At 52.3% G+C, this 13,478-nt stretch overlaps 3 protein-coding genes across 3 annotated transcripts; 2 read left to right on the forward strand and 1 right to left on the reverse strand.

Moving 5' to 3' along the window:
* Positions 1 to 10,288: 10,288 nt before the first annotated feature.
* CC1G_13823 (hypothetical protein) lies at positions 10,289 to 10,924 on the reverse strand (the record flags this gene model as incomplete). Its single annotated transcript, XM_002911742.1, has 1 exon — positions 10,289 to 10,924. The coding sequence occupies one exon, from the start codon at positions 10,922 to 10,924 to the stop codon at positions 10,289 to 10,291; it is 636 nt and encodes a 211-aa protein (XP_002911788.1).
* Positions 10,925 to 11,107: 183 nt separating this feature from the next.
* CC1G_10175 (hypothetical protein) lies at positions 11,108 to 11,813 on the forward strand (the record flags this gene model as incomplete). The annotated part of the gene is made up of 2 exons (XM_001841126.2): positions 11,108 to 11,457; positions 11,630 to 11,813. 2 exons carry the CDS (start codon positions 11,108 to 11,110, stop codon positions 11,811 to 11,813), a joined length of 534 nt encoding a protein of 177 aa, XP_001841178.2.
* A 938-nt stretch (positions 11,814 to 12,751) lies between these two features.
* CC1G_10176 (hydrophobin-251) lies at positions 12,752 to 13,152 on the forward strand (the record flags this gene model as incomplete). The annotated part of the gene is made up of 2 exons (XM_001841127.1): positions 12,752 to 13,052; positions 13,106 to 13,152. The coding sequence occupies 2 exons, from the start codon at positions 12,752 to 12,754 to the stop codon at positions 13,150 to 13,152; spliced, it is 348 nt and encodes a 115-aa protein (XP_001841179.1).
* Between the last annotated feature and the right edge of the window lie 326 nt (positions 13,153 to 13,478).

Genomic DNA, 13,478 nt, shown 5'->3' on the forward strand with positions numbered 1-13,478 from the left:
ATCGTCTAAAGACCTCGCACGTCGTCTGGTGTATAGTTCTTGAGCATTATCTCGGAGTCTCACAGCAATCCAACGTATGGATAAGCGTCGATGGATAAAACACTGAGAACACCTGATTAGGGTTTTCCTCTCTTGGATATGCGTCGATTGTTCTGACGCCCGGTATACGGGACGCCATGACCTGTGCGCGCATTCGTACGAAATTTGGGAATAATCGGAGCAAGCCGTAAAGGGCGATGGTTGATATTGTGCAAGGGAAAGTTCCAGGACGAAATAGCTCATTACAGTGCACGCTGCTATCGCGCTGGGCTAATGCTCTGTATACTTGTCGAAGACCGCAATACAATTCTGTGTACCAATTTCTGAAACCCGTAGTGCTCGGAAAAGCGTAGAATTAATATTCCAAACATACTTCAGTGCCTGGCACATTGGGTCTGGATTGGTAGATCAAGGGTGGATGTGTAGGGATTTGTTTCCCTTGGCTTCCTAATTCGTCTTATCACTTACTGATCTCGTTTGTTATCTTATCTATGTCACTCCTTCCCCATTCCTCATTCCCCTATGATTCCCCGTATGTTCCCAGTTAGCTTATGTAACTTACTACCTAGGTATATATAGAGTAGTTCTCATCTGTACGTAGGTAGTTCTCCTTCCAACACGAAGCTTACACCACTCAAGCCCAGTGTCCACTGTGAGAATTCCGTGTGCCGAGCCCAACGACTCGTCACATATTTTTGAGTGAACAAGCTCTCTTCTCTACTCTCTACTCTCTCTCTCTCTTCTCGACGCCGACTCGAATCCTGGAAGCAACGGTCTGATCAACCGACGCCACCCGACTCGAAGACGCAATAAACAACCACCAAAAACCGGTCCTCGACACCCACAAGATGTCTCGGACCACCACCACCACCACCAACACCACCTACCGTGCTCGACTTCGCTCGGGTACGGTGCTCGGGGCTACTGGCCCAGTCCCGAGGTCGCTGCCAGGTACGTACGGCGACAACCCTGTTGAAGACTCACCTTTTGCTAGCGTGGCTTCGGGGGTCCCAACCGCGAGCGGTGGCGGGACCCAGTCGTTGGAAAATTTGCCTGAGGGTGTTTCCAACGCTGCCTCCAGCGGCCGAGCCGCTGCTGGAGAGGCCGAAACCGCGAACAACGCGGGTGTAGTTAGTGTAGATACCGGCGGCAATACGAACGATGCGGGCGCCGAGTCTGAGGGCTCGAGCGACTCCGCGGATATCCCAGAAACCCCGGTTCGAAAGGGAGGCTCTAGGCCCCCACTCACCTCTGAGCAAATCCGTGCAAATTGAGATCGCCCAATCCGGATTAAGTCGAGCTCAGCGTGACCAGATCGAGAAGCGGCGCGAGCGTGTGAACAATTTAGGCGCCCGCTCTCGTGACCCCACCCCCGGCCCCTCTAAGGACAAGGGTAAAGGCGTAGACGTACGCAATTGGGGTGACGTCGTCAGAACTACGACTGACGAACGTGAACTGGATCCTGAAGTCCAGAAAGCCTTATTGGACCAAGCTATTGGCAATGTTTTAGAGGCTGAAAGGGTGGCTGGAATAGTTCATCCATATGAAACTGAGGATGATATTGAACAGGCTACTAACCCTGATACAAAGGGAACTAACTCTAAGGATAAAGGTAAGAAAGATATTTCGGAGTCCAAGAAGAGAAAGAACAAAGAACGTCGTGAAAAAAGTCGTGAGAAGAGCCGCGCCCGAAAGAAGAAGGCGGCCACCCCTCTCTCCACTAGCATGGGAGATCTAATCGACAAAGTTACCAAAAACGTCGACAGAGGCTCCGATGACGACGGCTCGAATGATTCTGATAACGACTCCGACGATAATCTTAACCCTGCGGGTAAAATAGACCCCAAGAGCACTTTGGGTGCTACCTTCAAGAAGCTAGATAAACTTGAGAAGGAAGAATCTAAAAAGACGAAGAAGAAGTCAGCCAATAAGGGAAAGAAAAAGGGCAAGAAGAGTAAGAAGGATAAAAGGAAACGAGGTAGAAGTCGAACTCGTAAGAATGGATCTCGCAATAACGATGGGGACGACGAACCTTCAGACTCGTCCGACAGCTCGGATAGTTCCAGCGAAGAGTCCGAGGGGAACTGCAGGAGTTCGGACGACGGTTCCGGCTCTAGCTCTTCGAGCGACGACACTTCGGGCGACAGCGATAGCGATGACGGACGTCGTCGACGAAAGGCTAGGAACGTCAAGTCAGTAACTCCCCCTGATTACAAGGGACAGCAAAACGTACCCCACTTTCAACGCTACATGACGTTGGCCACTAACCGAGTCGAAGACTTGGGCCGACGTCTTCCTTCCAATCGCCGAGTTGGATACGTGGCCCAATACCTCAAGGGGCGCGCTTGGGACTGGTACCACCGCGAGATCGCTTACCGTGAGGAGCGTATGACCTTGTCTGAATTTTTCCGAAGGCTCTACAACTGGGTCTTCCCGGCTACCTGGAAACAGGAACAGCGTGACCGTTTGGACGCGATCAGGCAAGGTGGCCAAACCACTCGTGAGTTTTATGGACGATTCAGGGAGTTGTGCGATACGGTTGGACTTACCCACAAGGGTGAGATGGTCCAGCGCTTCTTCCGCGCCCTTAGACCCGAATTCCGCGAAGCGGTGTTCACGCGCCGCCTCGATCCCGACACCATCTCGATGCGCAAGCTGATTAAGGAATGTGAGTATGTGGAGCTCGCGCGTTCAGTCAGGCAATACCACACTCACCAAAATGGCCAAGATGGGGGAAAGCGCCGACGGGATGCCGATGGGAACCGTCGAGACAGGGGCGAGCGCCGAGATAAGCGCCAGCGCCAAGACCGATCTCGCGATCGTCGCGAAGACCGCAAGTCAAAGAAGACAAACGCGACTCCTGGTTTTAATTCAAACCAGACTAAGTTCAAACGCGATAACGAACGCAGAGAGAAACGCAAGGTGCTTACCGAAGAAAAGAAGGCCAAATTGAGGAAAGAAAATCGGTGCTTCCACTGTGAGGAGACCGGTCATATGGCCAGTCGTTGCCCCAAGCGCAACGCGGTAGCCTCGTCTTCACGTGGACCACCTGGAATTTCAAATTCCAATATCGAGATCGAATTGGATATGGCGCACGAAGACGACGGCACTACCTCGGGCAGTGATGGTGACGACGAGGTGAGTAACCTATCTCTTCATCTGAATTCAGCAGCACTTACCGATAACCTTCCCCCCAGCTCGACTACCTCTCTGACGACGATTGAAGATCGTCGCTCGGAACGTACGGATCTGGTGAAGGAGGCGGATGAATTAGTTAGCGTGCTCGAATGCTTAGATGACGATGAATTGATTGACTTACCTTGGAAGACCCGCGTGCCTGGTTGGGAAGATGAGCACGCCGAGCGTCAAGCACTGATCCCAATGGGGGACCCCCTTCTGAGAAAGGCCGAGGTACTCCTTAAGGCAGGAGTCCCCTATCCTGGGGACCCTTCCAGTTGGGAAACCTACGACGGAGGGCGATTCTATGTGTACCGCACGAACAAGGGTAAGTCCTATGCAATTATGGATCAACTGAGGGACTGTGAGGATACAATCGAGTGGGACTTACTGCGAGATCCCGAATTCAACTTAGCGAATTGGTATTCAAATAGGCTGAATGGTACGAGCCTGGATGAATTCGAAGCGCCCAGACAAGCGCTTGGGGACGTGGTAGGTCAGTATCTGGTCGATGTACTTGAGAGAAATGGACCCTACCCGTTTGACCATGTCTGGGACCCCGATTACCAACCGGTCCCGAGGGGCGAACGTCGTTTCCATTTCGAGTTCGAGGATGGAATCTGGGACGTCGAGGACGGCGGTTATTGGATCTTTGATAAAGAATTAGGCTTCAAGACCTTCATACCACTGAGGGATACACGCTCACCGTCAAATCGAATCGTTAGGCAGTACACCAGCCGACTATACGATGCGCAGAACCGTTTTTTCGATTTCTTTTCCATCAACCCATTGGAGGAGAATATACTCGCCTTGCTGGATCGAACTCCTGATGAGGAGGAAGCAGAGGCTATCGATAGATTGAGGGAAGCGGAGGAGGAGGTCCTTTGGAACCATCGAATTCGTTTGGACTACTCAGACGGGTACGAACACGTCATTGAACTGTTTGGTAAACAGGTGGAGGCTGGTACTTACCCTGCCATTCAAAGGAACTCCTCTCGCCGCAAGGAACTCGGACGGAGTGTGCCAAAACCAGTAGTAGTACAGGCGCTCGTTAACGGCAAACCCGTCCGAGCGCTCATCGACACCGGTTCCCTCGGTGACTTTATGTCGACAACACTCGCCGAGCAGCTTAAAGTTAAGCGCCGGGAGCTAGAATGCCCTGTAAACGTTCAATTAGCAGTCTCAGGCTCAAGAACTAAGGTGAACTACGATACCTTGTGTCATTTCAAGTACCAGGAGATCGACGAGGAGAGGCGATTCGACATAATCAACCTCTCCAACTATGATCTCATACTGGGCACTCCCTTCCTGTTCCAGCACCAAGTCCTGATCGGCTTCAACCCCTTCAGAGTCGTCGTAGGGACGAACGAATCGCTACCTATGGAGGGCGAGTCGGTCAGAAAACTTGCCGTGAGTCACCTTAGCCCAGAACTCACCGATATCGAGAGGATTCGAGCAGAATTGCTCGAGTACGCAAGGCCGATCTGCAAAAGCGCGGCCGAAACGCCTCTACCACCTCTGAGGAAGATCAACCATCGTATCCCACTCATCGATTCTAATAAATCTTACCCTCGTCGGCGTTCGCGCTGCCCAGAAGCTCTGAAGGCGCAGTGGGACGCAAAACGCGTCGCGTACATCAAGACTGGGCGCTGGGTACCAACGACCAGTTACAACACGGTACCTATGCTTTTCATTACCAAGCCGGGTAAGAACGGTGACCCACCTAGACTCCGAACGGTTGTAGATCTTCGTGAGCGCAACGCAAATACGAAGAAGATGAACTGCCCTCTTCCGGACATGGACGGAATCCTTCGCCGAATATCAAGGGCAAAATATAGGACCATTATCGACGGTCAAGACGCGTATGAACAGATTAGAATCGAGGTAAGTGACGTACCGAATTCAGCGATGATGACGCCCGAAGGCGCTGTGCTAAGCCAAGTAATGCAGCAAGGAGACTGCAATGCAGTCTCCACCTTCCAAACGATCATGACGGACCTGTTTTCGGAACACATTGGAAAGTTCGTCGAAGTGTACCTCGACGATATAATAATCTTCTCAGATACATTAGAAGATCATGTCCGACACTTTAAAACGGTAATCGACTTACTTCGGAAAGAATCGTTCTACCTGAGTGAACGAAAGATCAACATCTTGCCAGAGGAAATGAAGGTCCTCGGGCGAGTCGTCGACCGTGATGGAATTCGCATGGACCCCGACAAGGTCGATGCGCTTGCGAAGTGGAAAACGCCCACTAACCGCGAGTTGTTGCGCGGGTTTCTAGGCGCTGCAGGGTACCTGGCGGACGACATCGATCGCGTTAGAATCCCTATGGGTGTGCTAACGACTCTAACCAGTGATAACGTACCATTTCGATGGACTCATACGCACCAGCGCGCGTTCGAGGAAATTAAAGATCTGGCCTGCCGTTTTAAGGATCATCATCGAGTGCCTTTGAATTATAGTCCCGACGCACCTTCAATTAATATGGTGACTGATGCTTGCATCACAGGTGTAGCCGGCGTCATCAGTCAAGGTGATGACTGGAAGGACGCCAAGGTGGCAGCCTTTTACTCTGCGAAATTAAACCCCGCGCAAACAAACTACCCTGTTCATGAGTTGGAACTATTAGCGGGTGTGGAAACGATGTTACGAAATCGTGACTTACTTCAAGGTGTCCACTTCAAGTGGTACACGGATCATAAGGGCTTAATCTATTTGCTGAAACAGGAGAAGCTGTCCAGAAGACAAGTCAGGTGGATGGAAAAGATATCCGACTTTGACTTTGAAGTGATTTACGTACCAGGTACCGAAAATATCCTATCGGATGCGCTGTCGCGCATCTATTCTAACGACGCGCCTGGAACTGTTCGCTCACCGTCGGAATACGTACAATTCGACGACTCGGCTGACGACTCACTCTTCTTTGGTGGAATCGCGCCAAAGTCTACACCTGCCCCTGTCTACGTTGGAAAGGAAGCGTTGTCAGTTGTCGGACCGGGCGCCAAGCGGAGGGCGAGCCCGAGAAAGAAACCTGACCCACCTTTACCTGCTGACACCGGTCGACCAGAAACGACCAAGGAGTGGGCGGCCAGAATGGCAGCTACGAGGAACTTCGTACTCAGAGGCCCCAGAGTACGAAGGGAGGGCGGGATGTCAGAGCAAAATGAAAACGAACCCCCTAAGTCAACGCCAGCCAAGGAAAAGCTTGTCATTAGAATTCCCGCGCGAAGGAAAAGTGCCGAAGCGGAGGCAAAAAGTCAATCACGCCAAGAACCGGCGGTACCTACCGATCAAGCAGTCCCGAACGTTGGTGAGAATGTTCTACTGAGAGCCCCAGAGGCAAACCCTCAAGGGATCGACATACCGCGGGCAATCAAAGGAAAGTATGTGCACTGTCCATTCTTCAAGATACTTATTGAAAACCCAAAACACTACAAGAACTTTGAAGTGGAACAAGACTTAATATACATGAGGCTTGAGGATGGAGGGCGGGTGCTATGCATCCCCTCCGGTGCCTTTTACGCCGGTAGAAGCGTACGAGAAATAGTAATCTCAGAAGCCCATGGGCTATTAGCCCACCTCGGGCCCAAGCGAACGCTTGAGTATCTCAAACAACATGTCTGGTGGAAGGAAATGGTGCGCGATGTAACTCTATTCTGCGAATCGTGCCCTACATGCAAAAGAAGCAAGCCTAGCAACCATAAGCCTTACGGCCTCCTGAATCCTTTGCAAATACCAGGCGCACCATGGGAATCCATCGGGATTGACTTTGTCGGACCTCTCCCGGTCTCGAAGGACCGAGATGCTGAATACGACGCGATTACTGTGATTATTGACAGGTTCTCGGGCATGGTACATCTGGTTCCCAGTAGGCAAGATTACAAGGCCAAAGAAGTAGCTGAACTGATATTCTCGGAAGTCTATAAACACCACGGGTTACCTAGATCAATAGTCAGTGATCGTGACAAGTGGTTTACATCTGTCTTTTGGGAACACCTACACAAACTAACCGGGGTCAAGTTGAAAATGTCCAGCGCTTACCACCCACAAACGGACGGCGCCACCGAACGCGCAAATCGGACCATAACCCAGTTGATCAGGCAGTGTATTGGCCCGAAACAACGGGACTGGGTAGCGAGATTACCTGGCATCGAATTCGCGATTAATCTCGCCCGATCGGAAACCACGGGGTACTCACCTTTCTTCTTGAATAACGGCCGGCTACCCAGAACGTTCATCTGGGATTGGGCGAGTAAGGAAGAGTTCCCCGGAGTGAGAACATTCGCGCATAAGCTTAAAATCGCCGTTATGGGCGCGCACGATGCTATCATTGGTGCGCGAGTTAAACAGACCCGCGATGCCAACAGAAAGCGAATTGTCAGTCCATTCAAAGCCAACGACTTAGTTTATCTGTCAACAGAGAACATAACATTCCCGAAGGGACTTACCCGAAAATTCCTACCCAAGTTCATCGGACCGTACAAGATCGTCGAAGATTTCGGCAACAACTCCTACCGAATAGAGTTACCTGCTAGAATGAAGCAGCGCGGAGTGTCAGATGTATTCCACGCGTCAAAACTAAGGATACACGTACCGAACGACGACCGCCTATTTCCCGGGCGGGTGGATAACCAGATTTGGGAGTACGACGACGAGGAATTCGAAACAGAGTGGGCCGTAAGCCGCATCACAAATCACGCGGGCGCTAAGTCCAGCGCCAAGTTCGAGATCCTGTGGGAGTCAGGCGACAAAACCTGGCTCCCTTACAGTAGGGTTGCTGACTTGGTCGCACTGCAGGACTACCTGGACGCGCTGGGCGTCGAAAAAATTTCGGACTTACCTGAAAAAGCTGTACCTGCGCGCATGGACGAACAGATTGAGCTGGGGTATTTAGCTGGTATGGAATTGGAACTCGCACCTTCCTACCCACCTGTGTCGAGCCCCCCCTGCTCCACTTCCGTTTCCCCTGTCAGCATGACTTCCCGTCCTGTCAACCGTCCTGTCACCCTGTTCCCTGGCATATCCCGCGATCTCGACGCCGCCTCGAGATTCACCAGTGCCCCCTTCCGTAACCGATACTTCACTCACGTCGCTTACGACACCCACACTCGAGAAGTGGTCACCCGAGTTCCCCTGGGCACCGAACGCAGGTTTGCCGTCGACCATTTTATCTCCTGCGTCCACCATGCGATCTACCTCGCATCTATCACCACTCCCGACCCCTCGGTTCCAGCACCCGCCGGCTACGAGGAGGTAGCGCGATCATTTAACGACTCCACCTATTGTCGAGCCAAGTTCCCGGTTGTCGAATCTGGTGCGCCTTTCGTCCATCCCTCCTGCCGACCCATCAAAGAGTTCGACTTCGACTTCTCCTTGGTTCGACTCAACCCCCTCGGCGTTCACGGAAGCGCCCTTAGCATGTTGGGGTTAGTTAATAACAATCAGCTCGACATTGCGCGCATCCGAACTATGTACGAGCGCAACGATCGAATGCTCGACTTCGCTTTGGAGGCACTTACCACAGGCCGTTCCCCTTTTTCGAACTCACGTAACGCCTTCCATAACGAGGCCTTCCAAAACCGACGTTTCCAAAACCGTAACCGCGCCCGCAATAGCCGCCCTTACGATGACGGCCCCAGTAACCGTGGTGGCCGTGGCCGACCCATCTTCCGTGGCGGTGCCCGAGGTGGTCCTTCCCTGGGAAGGAACGGCACCTTCAGGCACGTCTGGCGTCGAAGGGAGCAGCTCGACTCGGCCTCCTCGAGCGACTATACGCTTCCCGCCTATCGGACCGATGAGTCCAGCGCCTACACTTCCCCTCGATCAGCCAACGCGTACAGCAACTTACCCGTGGTCCCCCCGGCGGTTCGCTCCACCACTACCAGTGACCCTCGCGTCACCGAGAACCGACGACTCCTCTCGGAGTTACCCACTGGAGGCTCTCCCCCCAGCTCCGACGGCTCGTCCGCCGACCCTTCGACCGCCTCTGACCCCGATCAAGCGGAGGACCCGAACCAAGGCGTTGAAGAGCGACAACAGTCCCCTTCGTGGGATGACGACACACCCATGGATGACGATGACGTCTCCGTTATCGTCGCGTCCGAAGACTCCATCAACTACGAGCCAGCCAGTCCCAACGCCGGCTCTGGAACCGTCACTCCCCCTTGGCCCGCCGGTACCGCGCCCACCGACTTCGCCGCCTCCCCTCCTGGTTCCCCTATGGCTGAAGATACCGATTTGGACGCCGAAGGAGAACCCGACGACTCGGCTACCGAAGACGCCGGTCTCGCGGCTCGCCAGGCTCGCGAACGCGAAATGCTCGATAAGTTCCACCAGAAGTTAGTTGATCATGTTAACAAAGATTTGGTTATTACCCCAGAGACTACTGATGCTGTAGACACTCCTACCGATACCGCTTCGACTAGTACTTAACTTTTCCAGAGTCTCTTCGATACTCTGGGAGGGCGTATGTAGGGATTTGTTTCCCTTGGCTTCCTAATTCGTCTTATCACTTACTGATCTCGTTTGTTATCTTATCTATGTCACTCCTTCCCCATTCCTCATTCCCCTATGATTCCCCGTATGTTCCCATTAGCTTATGTAACTTACTACCTAGGTATATATAGAGTAGTTCTCATCTGTACGTAGGTAGTTCTCCTTCCAACACGAAGCTTACACCACTCAAGCCCAGTGTCCACTGTGAGAATTCCGTGTGCCGAGCCCAACGACTCGTCACAGGATGACGGTTTAATATTTCGGATACCAATAGATAGGCATATGGCAATTGTCTTTTAAAAATTTGGGGGAGCTCCGCCCAGTCGATCCCCTGATAATGCGAATGTTTTCCAGGCCCGACAAATGGAAAGATGTCAGACACTATCCCAATCGGGAAAGGCGGGAATGATGCACTCCGTCGGTCAAGAAGCTCGATACCATGCTTCTGACTTCCCTGATGGACAGGGAAGCTGATTGAGCACCCCATTTGGACTGGGGTTTTTATGAATAACTAGGTAGGGCTCAAGATCCACGTTTTTATGAATAATTCATTCACGGATAAACCAGGTAATTATCAATAATTTCTACGTATACCCCTCTTGTCAGTGTAGCAGATCTCGTACCGGAGTCCTTCAAGATCCCATAGACTGATAGGAAAGTTCTGCTTTCGCGGGAGAGTTACGACGATTTGATGAAGAGGGACAACTCGCCAGTCGTGATAGTAAGACTGGCCCGATCGGCTTCGCATGAACTCGAGCAGCGCACGGTCGGAAATGTCAGTGGAATCGCCGCAGTCCCATCGGAAATACTGTAGCTTGGGCCACAAGGCGTAACGCATAATGCAGCGCAAAAGGTCGTCGAAGTTGGTGGCGGTGTTTGGCTTGCTATCACCGCCAGTTAGGAATGCAATGACTGCCTCGAGCTCGCTGTCCTTTGATAAGGCATGTCTCTTCGCGTAGAACTGGACGAGATTCGGAGTCTGGTGTGCCACAGCCTGAAGTGCCTGCAGGGAGAGAATCTCTGGCGAGTGACCGTCCAATTCCTGCAGGGATAGATAAGCTAAAGTGTGTCTGAAAGGCGCAATGAAGCTCGAAAGGAAGGCGTCTGCTGGTGCCTTAGACTGGTACGTCACAGGGGATGTCGTCGTTATTATCAAAATAGGGAGGATGTATCCAAGTGATTCCTTTTGAAAATGGGAGGAAGTAACCATAGGGTCCCATTATAAAAACGCATCGAAGCCATTATAAAAAAACGCAACAACGATTTTAAAAACACGTTCACACATCACCACGACAGGACCCGCAACAGACATCACGCTTCTGAGGATGACAAGTCCCGCCATCACAGCGCCCCCCAGCGCTCGCGCCCTTATTGATCATTCTCAGCGCGCACGATGGCCAGGGGCAAGCGCAGACATATTCCCCTTTGGGTGAACCCCTTTGGGGTGTGCGCGCGGACGAGCTCTCGTTTGTTCGACAATCAAGGAAAGAGTTCGACAATCGAGGAAAAGGAATTCGCCGATCAAGGAACTTTCACGCGTTTTGATGGGAAGGTTGATGCGACTAGGCGTGGGGCGCCTCAGCGTACCCCTTTGGGGCAGGGGGCGGAGTCCGCGACGTGGCTGTCATGGCTGGTACCCCTTTGGGTGCGGGTTCGGGACATAGGGCGGGCATCACCTTCCACGAACCCTGCGTTGACAGGCTTCCCGCGCCCCCTCGCTCATTTGGGAAGGTCGCAGCGCGCGTGAGAGAAAGGAGACCTGTTATTATAACGGAGAACCCCGTTTTGGGAAGGGACCAGAGCACGTGGAACAAAGGAGGACTGTTTTAAAAACGATGGAAACACTGACCCTACCATTATAAGAATGAAACTCAGGATACATCCCTCCCATTTTGATAACAGCTACAATATCTAGTGTACGTCAATGGAACTGGGCTGTCGATACCTTGTCCTCCATGCTTGAAGCTGATGTCAAGCGACGTCAAGTTCGGAAAGCTTGCCAGTCGAGTAAACGTCAATGCCTCTGCGTGTGGGCCCGACTCGAAGACGATATGGAGTGCTTGGAGACGGTCATGCTGGATTCTGGTGCATGTGTTTAGAGTGTCAGTTGTGTCGCTGGCTGTGAAGCTGAGAAAGAGCAACTTAGGCGCACTCAACAAAACCTGATATTGACACCAATCATAAATTCTGACTCTTCCACCAACGGGTTAAGCACGCAACACTTTGATTTTTTCTCCCTCGAGGTCGCTGGGACCTTCACGAGGCGACGGACAAGGGCACTTACCTTCCGTATCCGTGTGCCAAGACCACCCGTGGTTGGAGCCGCTTGGACGCGGTGGAGGGGCGTCCAAGACTTCCAGTTCTATCATTACAAGTGGCCGCATAAACGAGACGCTGATTGGTGGAGGGGGGAGGGGGGGGGGGGCGCAAATCCGCAGCCTCTCTGGTCCAGGGAGAGAAACAGCGCAAGAGCCCATCAAAGAGGAGTCACGCTACCACGCTCTTTTCATTGGCACTCGAGACGTTTGACCGACCTTGGAGGCACGCTGTACCTCTGACCTCGGTATGGAGGCGCTCACCGAACAATTCCTTCGCCATCTGAGGCCATCAATTGAAACGAGCCAAGTCAATTCGTAAGTCTTGCCGACACCACCATTTTCGAAATCAAGCTTGTCAATCACTGAGTGTACACTGTACCATAGCCGAAAACTTAGGCGTCGTGATTAGGGTTAGTCTGATTTTTTCCGAGTTGTGGGCCCGAACAAATCGTTCACCGATTTCCAAATCAGTCCCGAGGCCTTCCTGAAGGGGTACTCACCCTCGACGCGTTCTTCGGGTCCAGCCTTCTGCAGTACGTGATGACAGGCTAAGCGTAGGGTCCTCTTGTTGAGTTCGATGTGTCAATTGCCTAGACCCTGGGGCCAGAAACTAATATAAACCCTTCCAGCACGGCTCTCAATTCCTCAGAACCCAGTTCGCCTCTCTCCACTCCACAACAGCCTTCTCTACTTTCCACTCTCGACTCTCATCCAACACAATGTTCGCCCGCCTCACCTCTGCCCTCCTCGCCTTCACCCTCGTCTCCGCCGTCGTCGCCGGTGGGCACAAGAACGTCGACTACCAGCAATGCAACGGCGGTGAAATCCAATGCTGCAACAGCGTCCAGGACTCCAAGTCGCTCGACCAGTCCCTGACCAAGCTCCTCGGCCTCCTCAAGGTCGACGTCAAGCAGATCACTGGCCAAGTCGGTATGGGATGCACCAGCCTTAACGTCCTCGGTGTCGGAGGTGGCTCGTCGTGCACTCAGCAGAAGGTTTGCTGCACCAACAACAGCTTCAGTGAGTACCCGTTCATCTCCCGATTGTATCTTCCACTCATCTCTCCCTTTTAGACGGTGTCGTTGCTCTCGGATGCAGCCCCATCAACGTCTCCGTCTAAACATGGACCAATCGTACGTTTCTGTTGCACCATATTTCTTCATGATTATATCTGACCCAGGGGGATAGATCGACAACCCGTCAATAGACAAATAGAATTAGATTAGTAGACGTAGCGTTATAGAATCTGAATATACCCCGGTGACACCTCACCGACCATTGTGAGAAATAGAATGTGGATGAAGCCCTTTTGCTCGAACTGAGCCAAACTGTCCCAGAAATTCCAAAATGTCAGGATTGAATTTGCAGGTGATTTGCGAAGCTCGTACTGGCCTCTCAAGCATAGTCGGAAAGAAGCTGGCGTCTTCGAGGTGACAGACAGTGCAG

Source organism: Coprinopsis cinerea (genome assembly GCF_000182895.1).
Source record: "Coprinopsis cinerea okayama7#130 chromosome 2 map unlocalized cont3.2, whole genome shotgun sequence".
Lineage (NCBI taxonomy): Eukaryota > Fungi > Basidiomycota > Agaricomycetes > Agaricales > Psathyrellaceae > Coprinopsis > Coprinopsis cinerea.